General features: G+C 45.5%; 1 protein-coding gene across 1 annotated transcript in view; it reads left to right on the plus strand.

The window, feature by feature from the left end:
• Positions 1-18,652, plus strand: part of FANCG (FA complementation group G) — an 80,319-nt gene that overhangs the window by 17,823 nt on the left and 43,844 nt on the right. The window contains exons 4-5 of the mRNA XM_030192826.1: positions 11,076-11,269; positions 17,916-18,072. Coding sequence (XP_030048686.1) covers positions 11,076-11,269; positions 17,916-18,072 — 351 coding nt within the window. The remainder of the gene's footprint in view (positions 1-11,075; positions 11,270-17,915; positions 18,073-18,652) is intronic.

Below are 18,652 nucleotides of genomic sequence, written 5' to 3' on the forward strand. Positions count from 1 at the left end.
AGAATCAGCGACTAGGACTAATATGGATAGAAAAACAAAATCACCAGACAACAAAGGTAGAAAAAATCATTTTATTTTCATTTTAGTGTTTGGAATATGTCCAATTGGAGAATTTACATCTGCTGTCTTATTTTGCACTGGGTATAATGGAGCTGTAACAACTTACAGAAATGATTTATAATGAAAGAAAATCATGTTATTTTCTAGTATAATATTTTCAATGATGTCTGTTTAGATGCCACAAAAGAGAGTCCAAAAGTCTCCCGCAAAAAAACAAAAGTGTGACAAAGATGGACGGAAGCTATCCAGAAGGACCAGACTAAAGCCTCAAATATAAAAGCCAAGAAGAGTTTATTACGACCCAACACGGTCCATGTTTCGGCCAAAAAGGCCTTCCTCAGGGGTCTAAAACAAAAATACAACATGTATAATAATGACATGATAAAAATACAATAAAAACAAGTAGAGGCAACTTTAAAACAGCATTTTTTCTCTAAAGATGTACATTTAAAGTGCATATATATATAATCACTAGTAAATTTTACCAATAAATTATATTAAAAGTCTATTTAATTTATTTATATTTTAATTAATGTTTGAGCAAAATGTGTGTGATGATAATGTTTAGACAAAATAAATAATATATATATAATATAATACATGCAGAAAAGGTACAAAAGTTTAATATATAAAATATATTATGTTAGACAATAGAATATTTTTAAAACTATGTATGAAATATATCATGACTAACTAGAAACGACCACGTAATATATGTATAATACATGGAAGCGTCACCGTATTTTCTTTCAAATATTGAAAATCTAAGCCATTATAGGCTACTATGTGCGATCCACATCACTAGTGATGTCAATACAATCACTATAAATAACAGCTGATTCGCCATTATCGGCTTTCAACGTCTATGCAGATCGCACTTACGAACTCGCTTTTGACAGCATCAGCGGTAAGCTTTCAATCTCGTTGTCCTCTTCATAGACAAACTTTTGTCCATAGATTCTGTTTTTTAAACACATAGTCTACTTTATGAAACAGTGCAACAAGGCGGTGGCCGTAGCGAGAAGGTTGCTAGGCTGTATAGAGAGAGGTGTGACCAGCAGAAAAAAGGAGGTTTTAATGCCCCTGTATAAGACGTTGGTGAGGCCCCACCTGGAGTATTGTGTTCAGTTTTGGAGGCCATACCTTGCGAAGGATGTTAAAAAAATGGAAGCAGTACAAAGAAAAGCTACAAGGATGGTATGGGAGTTGCGTTCCAAGACGTATGAAGAGAGACTTGCTGACCTGAACATGTATACTCTGGAGGAAAGGAGGAACAGGGGTGATATGATACAGACGTTCAAATATTTGAAAGGTATTAATCCGCAAACAAATCTTTTCCGGAGAGGGGAAGGCGGTAGTACGAGAGGACATGAAATGAGATTGAAGGGGGGCAGACTCAGGAAAGATGTCAGGAAGTATTTCTTCACGGAGAGGGTGGTGAACGCTTGGAATGCCCTCCCGCGGGAGGTGGTGGAGATGAAAACGGTAACGGAATTCAAGCATGCGTGGGACAGGCATAAAGGAATCCTGTGCAGAAGGAATGGATCCACAGAAGCTTAGCTGAAATTGGGTGGCGGGGGGAAGAGGGGTTGGTGGTTGAGAGGCTAGGATGGGGGAGGGCAGACTTATACGGGGTCTGTGCCGGAGCCGGTGATGGGAGGCGGGACTGGTGGTTGGGAGGCGGGAAATACTGCTGCACAGACTTATATGGTCTGTGCCCTGAAAAAGACAGGTACATATCAAGGTAAGGTATACACATGAGTTTATCGTGGGCAGACTAGATGGACCGTGCAGGTCTTTTTCTGCCGTCATCTACTATGTTACTATGTTACTATGTTTTATTTGTACTCCCCACTGCCGGCTTTCAGTGCATTAGCGGGTTTATGTAGATAGCATCTATAAACCCATTTTCATAGCATTAGTGGTTAATTTTTAATTTTTATTCCATTTTTACTGTATTTTCCCCATAAGTACTACCCTTTAAATACAGCGTTTATTTTAATTAAAATTGGTACTTAAATTTTAAGAAATTATTTAACATCACTGCCGAACACCAAAGCTAATATTACCGTGCAAATTGTTAAAATAACGGGACTTTTCAACACGTTTTGTTAACCGTCACCCAAATAGCACCAGTGTTAGCATTATCAGTATTATTATTATTATCATTCCCAATAATATTTATAATGCTTCTATATTTTATCAAAAAATACTCTGTATGAAGTTTGTAACATATGATTAACACTTTGTTTTATTTATATTTTTACACTTTCGTCCAGATTATCTCACTCTTTTCGTGAGATCCTTTTTGGAGAAACACTAGTATAAGCCAGTTTGAAGGTATGATCATCAACTAATATTTATGGAAAAGTCGGTGTCTGTATAGATAATTATTTTCACATACGTTCACATTCATTCTAGTATCCTGTTGTCTGTATCTCTATATGGCCCTTTTTTAGTCATTCATTATACAGGTTGATATATCATATACCATTACACTTTAGTACATTTTCTGCATGTATTATACATATATTACGTGGTCGTTTCTAGTTAGTCATGATATATTTCATACATAGTTTTAAAAATATTCTATTGTCTAACATAATATATTTTATATATTAAACTTTTGTACCTTTTCTGCATGTATTATATTATATATATATTATTTATTTTGTCTAAACATTATCATCACACACATTTTGCTCAAACATTAATTAAAATATAAATAAATTAAATAGACTTTTAATATAATTTATTGGTAAAATTTACTAGTAATTATATATATATGCACTTTAAATGTACATCTTTAGAGAAAAAATGCTGTTTTAAAGTTGCCTCTACTTGTTTTTATTGTATTTTTATCATGTCATTATTATACATGTTGTATTTTTGTTTTAGACCCCTGAGGAAGGCCTTTTTGGCCGAAACACGGACCGTGTTGGGTCGTAATAAACTCTTCTTGGCTTTTATATTTGAGGCTTTAGTCTGGTCCTTCTGGATAGCTTCCGTCCATCTTTGTCACACGTCTGTTTAGATGCGCCATGGCTGATGTAAGGGGGTGTGGCTATCATAGGGGTGGAGTCATATGTGGTGACCCCGCCCATAATGAGTACCGGCACTTCGTGATAAATAATTAGATTTTGGGTTGCTGTTTGGGCACTCGGTCTCTGAAAGGTTCGTCATCACTGGCCTAGGATATCGGACTTGTTTTCCTTGAGAGCGTTGTTCAAAACATTGTTTTGCTTCCATTTGCTATAATTCCTATTGAGGAAACATTTTTTTTTCCGCTTTTTTTAAAATCCTTGGTAGTGTACTAGGCTGCGTTTGGTTTGCTATTCGCTAAAGCAACATGAAATTTTATAAAATATTATAGAAATAACTTACAGGAATTAGAATTGTCTTTTTAATCACTCACCCACCAGCACAGCATCAGACATCAGCTGTAAAGTTATAACAAAACTTACAATATCTAACATCAGTACCTGTGGTAATTATAATTCCATATCATCAAGCTGATCAATCCATAGACTGGTGGGTTGTGTCCATCTACCAGCAGGTGGAGATAGAGAGCAAACTTTTGCCTCCCTATATGTGGTCATGTGCTGCCGGAAACTCCTCAGTATGTTCTCTATCTCAGCAGGTGGTGGTCACACACAGCAGCAGCTCTGGCTAGGCCTCCAAGCCTAATCCTTAGGTTTTGTTGAGGCCTGGGGTTTAGGGCTCTTTTGAGCAAGTGCAAACCTGGTGGTGCCAGGTCCCTCCTTTTCTCCCCCCTCCCGCTGGCTCCGTTTAAAAAAAAAAAAAAAAAAAAAAAAAATTTTTAAACGTCTTTAAAGGCGTTTAATTCGACGTTTCTTTAAACGTTCATTGCAGCTACTCACTGGGACACCAGTTCGTTACAGCTCGGAGCGGCAAGCAGGTAATTTTACCTTTTATAGCGGGCAGGGGGTTCCCCGATTCTTCTCCTCGTGGCAATGGCGTCGGAGGGCGAGGGCGCAAAGGGTCGCTCCCCGGATCGCTGGAGCGCTTCTAGAGGGGATGCGGGGGTTTTACAACCTGATTCGCCCTTGATGGGTGATAGTTTAGTGACCGATGAATGTCCCGGTCGTTCCTCCGGCGTGGCGGTTTTTTCCCGCCATAAACGCCCATCCCCCGCTCCTCGCCTCCGCCATCTTGGCCGGCCACGCGGCTCGGACGGCTTCTTCGGGGCCGCCCTTGAGGTTGGAGACATATTGCCATGAACGCCCTTAATTTGGGCGACGGCACAAAAGCGGCTAAAGTTAAGCGCCGTTCTTCCCGCGCGGCTCCTTCACGGAGTTTCGCGCCGGACGCCATTTTGGATGCGCAGCATGTCTCTCCCCCGCTATTGCGAGCGCCGGTTGAGAGTGCGTCTAGGGCTGTTGCCCAGGCTGCGGAAGTGCACAGTCTGGGGGGTTTCTCCCCCGAGTTTGTTTTGCTGCTGCATCAGGCTTTCCTCATGCAAAACGCTGCCCCTGCTCCCTCTTCGGATAAAGAGGTTGAGGTTCCCAGAGGTAAACGCCCTCGGGTTGATTTCCAGGCCTTGGAGGACTTTTGTCTCCTCCGATGTAGATGAGGGCAGCGTGTCTGAGGTCTCCCAACGATCCTTTGCGGATTCCTTGGAGGAGATAGATCCCCGCTCGGATGGAGCGGATGACCCCTCTGCAGCGCGGCTTTTTAGCCCAGAGGATTTGCCCAACCTGTTGTTACAGGCCATGGACACTTTGAAGATTTCCTCTCCGGAGGACGTCTCTCCCTCAGCCCCTGTTGGCTCTGCCATTATGCTGGGGACGAAGCGCCCGCCTAGAACCTTCCACGTGCATGATGCCATGCACACCTTAATTGCGGCTCAATGGATGTCCCGGAAACGAGCCTTAAAGTGGCTAGGGCTATGTCCCGCCTCTATCCTTTGGCTGTGAGTGAACGTGAGGCCTATCTGTGGCCTACCGTGGATTCTTTAATCACTGCGGTGACTAAGAAAACGGCGTTGCCGGTGGAAGGTGGCACGGCCCTAAAGGACGCCCAAGACAGAAGATTGGAGGCGGCCTTAAGGTCGTCCTTTGAGGCAGCTGCTTTAAGTTTGCAGGCCTCAGTTTGCGGCTCCTATGTGGCCAGGGCGTGCCGGACTATGGTGCAGCGGGCTTCCCCCTCGGTTCATTCCTTGAGGGCTGATTGGCCGGCCCTGGAATCGGGCTTAGCCTATTTGGCAGACTTGCTGTATGATGTCTGGAGAGCCTCAGCTAAAGGCATGGCTCAGACAGTCTCTGCGCGGCGGTGGCTTTGGCTGAAACATTGGTCTGCTGACCACGCCTCTAAATCCCGCCTGGCTAGATTGCCTTTTAAAGGCAAGCTGCTCTTTGGGGTCGAGCTGGACAAAATCGTGACCGATCTCGGCACGTCTAAGGGCAAGAAATTACCAGAGGTCAGGGCTCGGGTTAGTACTCGTCCCGATACCTCCAGAGGACGGTTGCAGGAAGCCCATCGGTACCGCCCGGGCAAGTCGGGTTCCTCTGCCCCCTCTTCCTTCAAGAGGAATTTCTCCCCCAAGCAGCATTCCTTTCGCAGAGACCGCCGTCCCGGAGGTGCTCCCTCCGGTCCTCCCCCAGGGTCTCGTACCCAATGACGGGGCCTTGGTCCACGCCCCAGTGCAGATTGGAGGACGGCTGTCCTCGTTTCTGGGCGAGTGGACCACTATAACTTCAGACGCGTGGGTGCTGGAAGTCATCAGAGACGGCTACAAGCTAGAGTTCTGCCAACCCTTAAGAGACGGGTTTGTACTCTCTCCCTGCAAGTCTCCGGTCAAGCTGTGGTAGTGCAGCAGACCTTGGACAACCTGATCCGCCTGGGTGCGGTCGTTCCGGTGCCAAAAAATCAGATTGGCAAGGGACGTTACTCCATTTACTTTGTGGTTCCAAAGAAAGGAGGTTCTGTCCGGCCTATCCTCGACCTCAAAGGGGTCAATCGGGCCTGGAAAGTGAGGCACTTTCGCATGGAGACTCTCCGCTCTGTTATAGCGGCAGTGAAGGCAGGAGAGTTCTTGGCTTCCTTGGACATCAAGGAAGCGTACCTGCATATTCCCATCTGGCCTCCTCTCCAACGCTTTCTGCGTTTTACAGTCCTGAGACGACACTTCCAGTTCAGAGCCCTCCCTTTCGGGTTGGCTACTGCTCCGCGGACCTTTTCCAAAGTAATGGGGGTCATAGCGGCCTTCCTGCTAAGGAAGGAGTACAAGTCCATCCTTATCTGGACGACTGGTTGATCCGAGCCCCCTCTTATGCAGAGTGCGGCAAAGCTATGGACCGGGTAGTTGCTCTTTTGAGCTCCCTGGGATGGATCATCAACTGGAAGAAGAGCCAGCTGCGCCCGACTCAGTCCCTGGTGTATCTGGGAGTTCGATTCGACACCCAAGTGGGCAGAGTGTTCCTGCCAGACAATCGGATTGTCAAGCTTCAGGCTCAGGTGGACTAGTTCCTAGTAGCCTCTCCTATTCGGGCTTGGGACTACGTGCAGCTGTTGGGCTCTATGACGGCCACGATGGAAGTAGTGCCCTGGGCCAGGGCTCATATGAGACCACTACAGCTATCTCTGCTGCTGCGCTGGACTCCGATGTCGGAGGATTATGCTGTGCGCCTTCCCGTGGACCCAGCAGTGCGCAAGGCGCTGAGCTGGTGGACGCAGACAGACAAGTTGTCTGCAGGATTGCCTCTGGTGACCCCGGAGTGGATTGTCGTCACGACAGACGCCTCTTGGATGGGCTGGGGAGCCCACTGCTTGGGAAGGACAGCGCAGGGGCTCTAGTCTCCTGCAGAGGCAAGTGGTCTATCAACCTCCTGGAACTCAGAGCCATTCGGTTGGTGTTATTGGAGTTCATCCCGGTACTGGTGTTGAAGCCTGTACGGGTCCTGTCGGACAATGCCACGGCTGTGGCCTATATCAAACCGCCAGGGAGGTACCAAGAGCGCCCCTCTAGCCAGGAGGCTATGAGTCTTTGCCAGTGGGCGGAAGCGAACCTGGAGCAGCTTTCAGCGGCCCACATTGCCGGAGTCATGAATGTCAAGGCGGACTTTATCAGTCGCCATACCTTGGAGCCCGGAGAGTGGCAACTATCTGCTCAGGCGTTCTTGGACATCACGAAGCGCTGGGGCCAGCCGAGCCTAGATCTGATGGCGTCATCGGCCAATGGCCAAGTGCCGCGCTTTTTCAGCAGAGGACGGGACCCTCGATCCCTGGGAGTAGATGCTCTTCTCCAACAGTGGCCGACACAAGAGCTCCTCTATGTGTTCCCGCCCTGGCCCATGTTGGGCAGGGTGCTAGACCGGGTGGCAAAGCATCCCGGCAGGGTAATCCTGGTGGGTCCGGATTGGCCCAGACGTCCCTGGTATGCGGACTTGTTCAGGCTCTCAGTCGACGATCCTCTGCGGCTGTCAGTGGAGCAGGGCCTGTTACCTCAGGGTCCCGTGGTGATGGAGTATCCCTCTCCCTTTGGTCTTACGGCCTGGCTATTGAGCGGCAGCGTCTGAGGAAGAAGGGCTTCTCAGACAGGGTCATCGCCACTATGTTGAGAGCGAGGAAGCGCTCTACTTCTACTGCTTACGCCAGGGTTTGGCGTATCTTTGCAGCATGGTGTGAAGCAGGCTCACTTTCTCCCTTCACTGCTCCAATTTCTTCAGTGTTGGCGTTCCTGCAAGAAGGTCTGGAGAAAGGCCTGTCGCTCAGTTCCCTTAAAGTCCAGGTAGCGGCTCTGGCTTGCTTCAGGGGCCGCCTGAAGGGTGCTTCCCTGGCTTCGCAGCCAGATGTGGTGCGCTTTCTCAACGGAGTTAATCACCTGCGCCCTCCTCTGCACTCAGTGGTGCCTGCGTGGAATCTCAGCCTGGTGCTAAGAGCATTGCAGAAACCGCCTTTGGAACCCTTGTCGAGGGCATCTCTGAAAGACCTGGCGTTGAAAGCAGTCTTTTTGGTGGCTATCACTTCAGCCAGAAGAATTTCCGAGCTCCAGGCGCTCTCATGTCGAGAGCCTTTTCTGCAGTTCACTGAGGCAGGAGTGACTATTCGCACAGTGCCTTCCTTCCTGCCCAAGATTGGTTCTCGCTTCCATGTGAATCAGCAGCTCTGTCTCCCTTCCTTTCGTAGGGAGGACTACCCAGAGGAGTACTCCGCTCTTGAATATCTGGATGTGAGACGAGTCATCATCAGATACTTGGAAGTGACCAATGATTTCCGGAAATCGGATCATCTGTTTGTCCTGTTTGCAGGTCCTCGTAAGGGTCTGCAGGCTGCTAAGCCTACAGTGGCAAGATGGGTCAAGGAAGCCATTGCAGCGGCTTATGTGGCCGCGGGGAAGGTGCCGCCTATCCAGCTGAAGGCTCACTCCACGAGAGCTCAGGCGGCCTCGATGGCAGAGGCCGGATCCGTCTCCTTGGAAGAGATATGCAAGGCGGCAACGTGGGCTTCGGCTCATACATTCTCCAAGCATTACCGTTTGACTGTGGCTGCACGGGCGGAGGCCCGGTTTGGAGCTTCAGTGTTGAGGTCAGGGATTTCTATGTCCCGCCCTGGGTGAGTACTGCTTCGGTACATCCCACCAGTCTATGGATTGATCAGCTTGATGATATGGAAGGTAAAATTATGTATAATCATACCTGATAATTTTCTTTCCATTAATCATAGCTGATCAATCCATAGCCCCTCCCAGATATCTGTACTGTTTATATTCTGGTTGAATTTTAGGTTCAAGTTTAGCCTTCAGTTACTTCAGGAGGACTTCGTGTTCAAGTTCTTCTTTCACTTGGATTCTTCAAGAGTTGAGACGAGTTTGTGTTACAGTGAGCTGCTGCATTCCTCTCCCCTCCGTTTTACGGGGCTGGATTGAGACACAAATTCTGCCGGCACTCCCTCCCGCTTCGTGCGGCTGTAGGGCAGCTTTGTACCCCTCCCGCTTCGGCGGTGTTAGGGTCAGTCAGCTCCTCCCGCGGTTGCGGTTGCAGGATAAGCCAGATCCCCCCCGCATCGGCGGGTGTGGTGTCCCTCCCCCGCTCCGCGGGGATGAGCTGGACGGATTCCCCTCCCCCACTTGTGTGGGGATGAGCTGGGTTAATTCCCCCCCCCGTTTCGGCGGTGGTGAGCTGGGCAGAGTGTCCCTTCGTGGGTGTAATTCTCTAAGTGCTGAGTCCTGCGGATGGAGCTTTGATATCGACATACTGAGGAGTTTCCGGCAGCACATGACCACATATAGGGAGGCAAAAGTTTGCTCTCTATCTCCACCTGCTGGTAGATGGACACAACCCACCAGTCTATGGATTGATCAGCTATGATTAATGGAAAGAAAATTATCAGGTATGATTATACATAATTTTACCGTAATTAGACTAATTATATGAAGAAGAAAGAAAAGTTTGTTCCTCATACAAAGGTCACAGAACAGAGAGAAGGCAGGGAAAGAAAGAAAGAAAGACTCTTAGATATAGAGAATTAGATTCTACAAAGGGGGGGAAATTAAAACCCCTTCGGGAGAACCATGGGCCATTGAACGGATCTGAAACTCTCTCCAAGCATGCCTGGTTTTTCAGAGTTTCTTTGTCTGCAGCGTGGTTTTATAGGCTGTGGTGAGCATCCACCTCTCCTCTACCCTGGACCAATCATAGGTGCTGCATATGGGCTGGAGACTTGTAATTGGGACTTTCATATGTGCTGGAAGCTTGCAATCACCTTTGCAACCATGATGTGTTGAAAATCTTGTATCATATTAAGTTTGTATTTTTGGAGAATTTGGAAAGCATTTGATGGTACGGCAAAAACACAAATGTATGCAAAAAGGTGTCTGATTTGCTGTGGCATGCTGCATGTGAGTGCATCGTCTAAGGTGTTCTCCCACAGAGCTTCATTATCAATGAGCCCCATTTTCTTGACTGCATCTTGAAATGTATTATAAAGAACACATACAACTGTTTAAGTCTTCAAAGGACTTAGCCCCTGGTTTGTGTAGTAGAATTAGCCTTAAACAGTAATGCTCAGGGTCCGCTGAAAAATGAACTGCAAGTGTGAGAGTGTGTATGTGTGTGTGAGAGAGAGAGTATGTGACAGTGATTGCACTGTCTGTGTGTTTTGTATCCTTTTCTTTTTTAGATATTATCCTGTTTTTTCTGTTATATATAAATTTATGTGCTGTGTCGTCCGCTGGGTACCTGGCGGTTCCGTGTCTGCCTAACGTCAGCTCAGCTTGCCTCCAGCTTTCCCTTCCCTCTCACTGTTCCGCCCTCTGACGTCATAACGTCTTTTTGCGAGAGCTGGACAGTGAGGGGAAATGTAGCGTTGTAGGCTGCTGTCCTTCTCCTCTCAGTCTCGCGCCATTGCTTACTGCATTCGCCCTCTTCCCCCCACCCTACTGCCTAAATTGTACCTCGGGGTTCCATCGCTGTCTGCCTCTCTGTTTTCGTAACATCCCCTAATGTCAGTTCAGCTTGCCTCCAGCGTTCCCTTCCCTCTCACTGTTCCGCCCTCTGACTTCATTACGTTTTGACGCGAGGGTGGGACAGTGAGGGGGAACGGAACGCTGGAGGCTGGCTGACATCATTTGATGTTACGAACCCAGGCAGCCAGACAGCAATGGAATGTTGGAGGTGCAAATTATTATATAGGATAGCAGGCTGGTGGGAAAAGCAAATTGATGGGGAATTTCAATACTACTGTTTTGTACCAGAAATTGTTAATTGGATTTCCTCTGTCACTGTCTTTTTCCTGCATATCTGCTATACTCCATATGAACAAAACCCAGATGGTTTCTGTTATGAGCAGCCCTCTAGTGTTAGAGGCATGCTGATGAAAATTGTCTTATAAATAAATGTGATTTTTTTTTTTTTTTTGTAAAAGACCTGCGGAAAAGTAGGGCCTGTGACTGCCAAGCTTTAAAAGAATTTGGCATCATAAAACTAATTTGGCCACTGGTTTTTATCTGTAACTGGTTTGGCTGCAATTTTTTTTTTCTTTCAATGTCTTGGCAGTTTTGGATGCCAGAGGCCTGGTCAGAGGAGAGATGAGTATCGAGGAGCTTTGGCAGAAAATTCTCCTAAATACAAATATGCAGCAACTTGCCCCGGTTGTTCATCGACTAGCTGGCCTGCAGGGGGCGCTGTGGCTGGCAGCAAACCAGCTAGAAAAGCTTAAATTCCTGTTTGAAGCCCTCAGCGGTACTGAGGTGAGATGAGAAAGTAGCACTATGGTCAGGAGGTATGTGCTGATGTATCCTGGATGTTTCACTGATCCTGGATAATTCAGTCTTAGAATACAATGGGGGAAACAGCTCTAATTTTCCTCTTTTTCCATTCCGGTTTTTCCAGATGTAGCCAGGGTTTTTTTTTAGTTTAGCTGCAAAACATAATCCAGCACAGCAGAACTGTAGAGTCACATTCAGCAGGGAAGCAAACACAGTGCCATGTGCCTCAGTCCTCAGACTATTATTAGAGAGTGACTGAAGGAGGAAGACCTGAAAAAAAAGCACCAGTATGAACAGAGAATTCTGCCTTTATGTTTAAAAGATTTCATTCCAAAAACCTCTGTCCTGTATATACTATGTAAACAGCTTTGAATGTAGTTGCAAAAACCACAGAAAGGCGGTATATCAAGTCCCATTTCCCCTTTTCCCCCCTTTCCTTATTGGTCTTTGCCCTATGTCATTTTTGTAATGAATTTTTTCTCCATAGACAGCAGGATATAATTAGCCCACACACATGGGTGACATCATCCCTGATGGTGCCAGGTTGGATCCACTCTTCCAGAGCCCAGAAGAGTCTCTAGAAAACCCTGAGCATGTGTAAGTTCCTTACTGTGTGACCATTGTTCTTCCCTGTCAGTCTACTTTGTCTGGGGAAAACAGCATGGATTCTCTTTCTTCGCCAATTTAAAACAAAAACAAACCAAAAAAAAGAGGAATAAACAGGTAGTCATTTCTGAAAAAGAAAACAGACACTCGCCAAAGGACAAAAATTGGAACCAGTGGAGCACTTCCAAATTCGTCCATTGTGTAGCCAGTATACCCAAGAGGCTCAGACATACGTTTCAATCTCATCTAGGGTTTCAGTGTCGTGGTAGATGAATGTGCTTCACACAGTGACATTTATATCCAAAGGGCTCAGTAAAAACTCCTGTGAGTCTTTATTTACATCTAAATGGACCTTACCTCTCTACCCTCATCTCCCCTTATGTTCCTACCCGTAACCTCCGCTCTCAAGACAAATTCCTCCTTTCACTACCCTTCTCTACCACTGCCAACTCCAGGCTCTGCCCTTTCTGCCTCGCCTCACCCCATGCTTGGAATAAACTCCCTGAGCCCATACACCAGGCCCCCTCCCTGCCCATCTTCAAATCCTTACTCAAAGCCCACCTCTTCAATGTCGCCTTTGGCACCTAAGCACTATACCTCTACTCAGGAAATCTAGACTGCCCCAACTTGACATTTCGTCCTTTAGATTGTAAGCTCTTTTGAGCAGGGACTGTTCTTATTTGTTAAACTGTACAGCACTGCGTAACCCTAGTAGCGCTCTAGAAATGTTAAGTAGTAGTACTTGCAGTACCTGTGGGTTTCGGTGTGTAGAAGATGAATGAGCTTTACATAACAGCATTTACATCCAAGGGCGGGGTCTTTATTTCTGTCTAAGTGGCGCAAACTGCAACTCTGCCCATAGACCAAGTGGACGCAATGCCTGCAGATCTCAAAGCCGGGAAGACAAATTCTTCCTTTTAATGGCATTTCTTTTTTTTTTTTTTTTTTTTCAATTTGTAAATTTTATTGAATAATCAACTTAACAATCAGGAGCCTCAGACTCCTCAAACTTTTTCCAACATTCAATAGTGCACTTAGTCCAAAAGTTTCCATACCCAAAATTTTCCCCCTCATACCCTTTAACTTCTATTATCCCTCCCTTCGTCATTAGTTCATTCAACCCTTACCCCTGTCTTTTCATTCAAAATATCCTCCAGATTAAATTTCCCCCTGCGACGATCTGTCATCTTTTCCATTGCTGACAACACTTTTAAGTTTCGCTATCCAATTGTGTATAGTGGGACCCATTTTTAGCTTCCAGTTTGAAGCTATGAGAGTTTTTGCGGCTGCTAGACCTACTCTTTTGAGTCTACATTGCCACTTTTTTCCCCTTTTATTTCCCCACCCCAATAAGCACCACTTGGGATCACATGGAAACAGGGAACCCAAAGCCTTGGTTAATAAACCTGTTACTTCCCCCCCAATACAACTGCAATATTGGGCATTCCCATCATATGTGATAATATGTACCCCTATCCTGTTCACATCTCCAGCATCTATCTGTAGAGTCTGGATACATTGCCTTTACCCTGTCTGGCGGATACCATCTGCTTAGTACCTTATAAGCATTTTCTTTAATTAGTACACATACTGAGGCTTTTTTCACCTCTAGGCACACTCTCTTCCATTCGGAGACACTAAGTTCATTTTGAAGATCTTCTTCCCAGGCCAACATGTAAGGTAATTTGACAAGGTCTTGTCCTCTAAGATGCCCATAGAGCCTAGAAATCCCTTCCCCCCCCCCCCCTGACTTTTAATGGCATTTCATATCAAATGGCTCAGTAGGAGCACCTGTGGGGCTTTGTTTCTGTCTCACATTAAGAAGACTGCAACTCTGCATATACTGACACACTTCTTGAGCAACAGGACAGTACCCTCTCAACCCTGACGTACTGTTGAATTGTAACTCCTATAATAAATCCAAATCTACTAAAGGTCTGTTAAACCAGTCTTTTAATTTAGAATTGCATAAAATAGCCTGTTTACAGGGAGGAACAACCATCAGGGACATTGCTCGCCCTGTAGATTTTTCCTAACTAAAAATCCAAAATGGTTATATTTTATAGCCTAATCCACAGATGATGTAATGTATCCATTCTATTCATGGATAACAAAATATAAAAATCAGGGGTTAGACAGAATACAGATGCCCAATTCCAGGAGTGGAGGAGTGGCCTAGTGGTTAGGGTGGTGGACTTTGGTCCTGAGGAACTGAGTTCGATTCCCACTTCAGGCACAGGCAGCTCCTTATGACTCTGGGCAAGTCACTTAACCCTCCATTGCCCCACAGTACCTGCTGGTTTTCGATCGTTTCGACCTGTTGGAGGCCATATTCAGTCTGCTTAGGTTAACACCCATAAGGCTCAGAACAACATCCAGGAACCTTGATGCTTGAAACCAGGAAGTGCTTCAGTGCTGACCGTTAGAGTACGGATGGGGTCGCAGGGTCTCACCCGCAGACTGGTAAGGGTTTTTCCATTTCAAAGCTCTCTCTTTCTCAGCCCTCAAATGTCTACTCAGCACTATTTAAGCACCAATTCTCATCTAGATTCCTGCCTCTTTCTTGGTAGCTAGAAAGAACCATCCTCATTTTCTAAATAAACATACCTTCAACAAGTAGATAACATCAGATCTAGAGGCGGCATGGTTTGATAAAGCGTTGCCACCCTCCCGCCCCCCCCCCCCAAAAAAAAAAAACAAAAAACAGTTTCTAAGATTCTGAGCAAAAACTTTATCAATACTGAACATACCTGAAATGACAGTTTAAACCTCTGTCATCAACAGGCCCTGGCTTCATTGGCTCCCACAGTTCCCTTCCACTAATGATGGTATATGTGTGGGGGGGGGGGGGGGGGGGAGAAAATGGCAGCACCCCACACAGATTGACAGTTTTCATGCTATACTTGCCTACATCACACTCAAGCGGAAATTATACTACCGAGCCTGCTGTTACAGATCGATTGCTTTCGGGAAGGTCATGGTTCTGCCATCCCTAAGCAAACCGCACAAAGACAGAAATATTTTGCACTATTTAGGCAACAAGGCTTCATTGTCCAAATTCCTCTACCAGGATAACATCAGCTATGACCGTGTCACCAAAAAGGAGAAAATGAAGTGTGACAAAACAGGGGACTTATGTCTGTGACTTCTTATGTCAATGTATGACATATTTGTTCCCTGGTGCATTTCCCTTATTTGGCCAGCAGATGGTGACTGTCTGTTTTTTTTATTATTATTACTAAAGCTTTTTACAGGAGTGACCATTTTTTTCCAGCCTGAGCTGTGAGGTAATCTTTAGTCTCAATATGGGAGCACAGAGGTAAACATTCTGTCCTGAGACCCTGTTCAAGGCTTGTAAGTAGTTAATTTCCTGGAGCTTCCCATGCATTACCCAGGTAGTGACAAAGTGTTTAGACAGTTTTAATATTGATCCTTATTCAGTTACCTGTTATTGCCTGTTACTTTTCCATCTATATGTTTCATTGTTCTAATTTTGTGGCAGTTAAACCTTGTTGGTTTATTGGCTCTGTTGTCCAGGACTGACTAAGAATCCTGGTGATTTGTGGTTTAGGTCTGTGCGTGTTTTCTAGGAACTGTGGGACCCCTGAGTGTGTGGCCTCAGTAACATAGAAATCACCAGGGAGTAACTTAGAGTGGGAGACTTCACCCAGAGACAAGTGAGACCCAGTCAGCGGGGAGGAGGGTAAGCACAAGTAGCAGGTGCAGACGGACCTGAGCAGTGCTGGGGAGAGACCCTCCAGGTGGCTGCAGGGTTAGCCCCAGGCGGGTGCTAGGTGTTCCGCGACAATAAGTAAAAAACAAAACATGACAATTGGTAAATTACTCTATGCCAGGAGATTTCAACCCAGTCATCGAGACACACCTATCTAGTCAGGTTTTTGAGATATCTGAAATAGATTTGCATAGAATGGAGGTAGTGCACGCAAATTTGTCATGCACATTCATTGTGGATATCCTGAAAACCTGATTGTCTAGGTGTGCCCTGAGGACTGGGTTGAGATCCCCTGCCCTATGATGAGGTGGGCTGAGGCTCATAGGACCCATCATGCTTCAACCATTCACTCAGCTCATATGTACTGTAAACATTACACCAGGGTTGTCTGTATTTAGACAGCTGGTATCTCATCTCTAGATGTTGTCATGTTCTGATACTTGGGAACAAAATCCACATCCGCATCTATCCCCCAGCATTAGAGAGACTTTTTACGGGCCCTGATCACCATACAAAAACTAAGGCCATTGTTTTTCCATTGACGATTTTACAGTGGAATCTGAGCACAGGTACACCTGGTTAGGATAGTAAAGATCTGATGCATGAGGGTTCCACACTTCAGAGCTATCCGTCGTTTAGGTTTAGTGTATATGATAAACTTGAAAAGCTGCCTTAAAAAGACCAAGGCAATTTATTTCTTGAAATTCCACATCTGAGGCACTCACAAACTAATTCACAACTCCGTTGGTTTTGGAAAACTTGTATCTTGAAGGATATTTTAGCATATATTCTCAAAGTCTCCAGTTGGGCTTTAGCTGAACCTTTGTTTCACAGTTTTTTTTTCTCTATTGACTTCAACATACCGCAGCCAACTGCCTGCATTCAGAAACCAAATACCCTTGCACCCTCAGCTTGGGAGTCACTCATGTATGTGGCTAATTATATTCTGCTTGTCCATGGAGTTTTCCTGTGGACAGCAGGATAAATCAGCCACACTCCTTCCTACTTCCCCTTCCAGTTGAAATTGCCTGAGCAATAATAGACTGAAGGAGAGGGTGCACGTGTTCATCCTATGTGTTTGTTGCTCGTGTCCAGTTTTTCTAGACTCTTAGGGGCTCTGGGAGAGTGGATCTGACCTGGTGGTGTCAAGAGATGTCACCAATGTGTGTGACTGTTTTATCCTCCTTTCCATGAAGAATCTCCATTACAGGTAAGTGACTTCACTTTTTAAAGCTATTTTATCACCCAGTCTCAAATTAGAAACATCAGTGGAAAAACTGGCAGTGCTTTTATTAAGTCTGTTTTCCTCCATCTGATTTTTATTTTCTGGGACTGTGTTTAATAAGTAACCAGAAAATTTTAATCATTGGGTTTTTAGGGAAAGGGAAATGGGACTTGATATACCGCCTTTCTGAGGTTTTTTGCAACTACATTCAAAGTGGTTTACATATATTCAGGTACTTGTTTTGTACCAGGGGCAATGGAGGGTTAAGTGACTTGCCCAGAGTCACAAGGAGCTGTGGTGGGAATTGAACTCAGTTCCCCAAGATCAAAGTCCACTGCACTAACCACTAGGCCATTCCTCTGCTAGCAACATTCTATGTAGAATCTCCAATAGAAGCAACATTCCATCTAGAATCTCCAATAGTAGCAACATTCCATGTAGCTTCTCAAATAGGGAAAGGGAAATGGGACTTGATATACTGCCTTTCTGAGGTTTTTTGCAACTACATTCAAAGTGGTTTACATATATTCAGGTACTTATTTTGTACCAGGGGCAATGGAGGGTTAAGTGACTTGCCCAGAGTCACAAGGAGCTGCAGTGGGAATCGAACTCAGTTCCCCAGGATCAAAGTCCACTGCACTAACCACTAGGCTACTCCTCCAATAGTGTCTGTCGCAAAGTCATAAAAAGGTGAATTCACTCCATTCTCTCTGTTTGACATAATGTAAGGTCCCAGGAGTTGATGGAAGGAGTTGAAGGTGAAAGGGGGGGGGGGGGAATAGAATAGAAGAGGAACTGGGGATGCGAAAGTGCAGAGGAGCGGAGAGCTCTTCTGCAATAGGAGAAAGGAGTGAATGGACTTGCAGCTATGTTACTTTTGCTGACTAGCTGGTAAAAGTAGGTGGAGAGCAGGGTTATACAACTCCACATTCCTACCTTTGCGTTTCTTTTCAGTGACATGGTTGACTGGCTGTATAAAGTGGTTCTTATTTGCTGACATTTATCATGTTTCTCTGTAACCTGTTTCTAATCAGTCTGTCTTCCTTCCTGATGTATGTTTTCAGAGACACACAGCACCTTCCTCCTGTGAGCCGGATCGTGACATTCTGATGCTGCTCAGCACGTGGAATGTGCCGCATGATGAAACCAACTCTCTACTCCTGGCACAGACTTCCCAGGACTTGAAAGCCATCCTGTATACGGCTGCTGCCTTCCTACAAGGTTATTTTCATTATGAGTGTCCACAGTTCTTTTATTTAGAACACTACTCAGTTAATAAAATAAGGGATGCATACAGCAGAATGGAGTAGACCTTTTCCTGCAGTTACAGTACCTTGCAAACGTCTTCAGATCTTTGTACATTTTTAAATTGTATTTTATAGTTTGTATTGTTTTTATATGTCATAAATTATGGATGCTGAGTTGTAATCCGCCTAGAATTTTAGAGGGTATGGAATAGAAATTTTGAAAAATAATTTTTTTCACACTCGGCGGTCTGAAAACTGTATTTGATAATGCATTAAAACAGGAGTTTGGAAGGTCACGTGGTACTATGGAAGAGAGCGGTCGCTGAAAAGCGGAGCTCCCACACTTTCAGATTTATTTATCTGCAAATTACGACACCTGCTAAACGCTTTGCAAATATACCCACCTTGGGGCAAACCGGAAAGGAGAGCGAGGAAAACACGATCTCTTAATCGTTTGTCTGTAGCGGAATGGCCTCCAGAAAAAAGAAAAGGACAAAAACAAGGCCACAGACTCTAAGATGGCGGACAGCCCGCCAATGCAAGGCTCACCAATT

The sequence above is a fragment of the Microcaecilia unicolor genome, chromosome 2, assembly GCF_901765095.1.
Source record: "Microcaecilia unicolor chromosome 2, aMicUni1.1, whole genome shotgun sequence".
Classification (NCBI taxonomy): domain Eukaryota; kingdom Metazoa; phylum Chordata; class Amphibia; order Gymnophiona; family Siphonopidae; genus Microcaecilia; species Microcaecilia unicolor.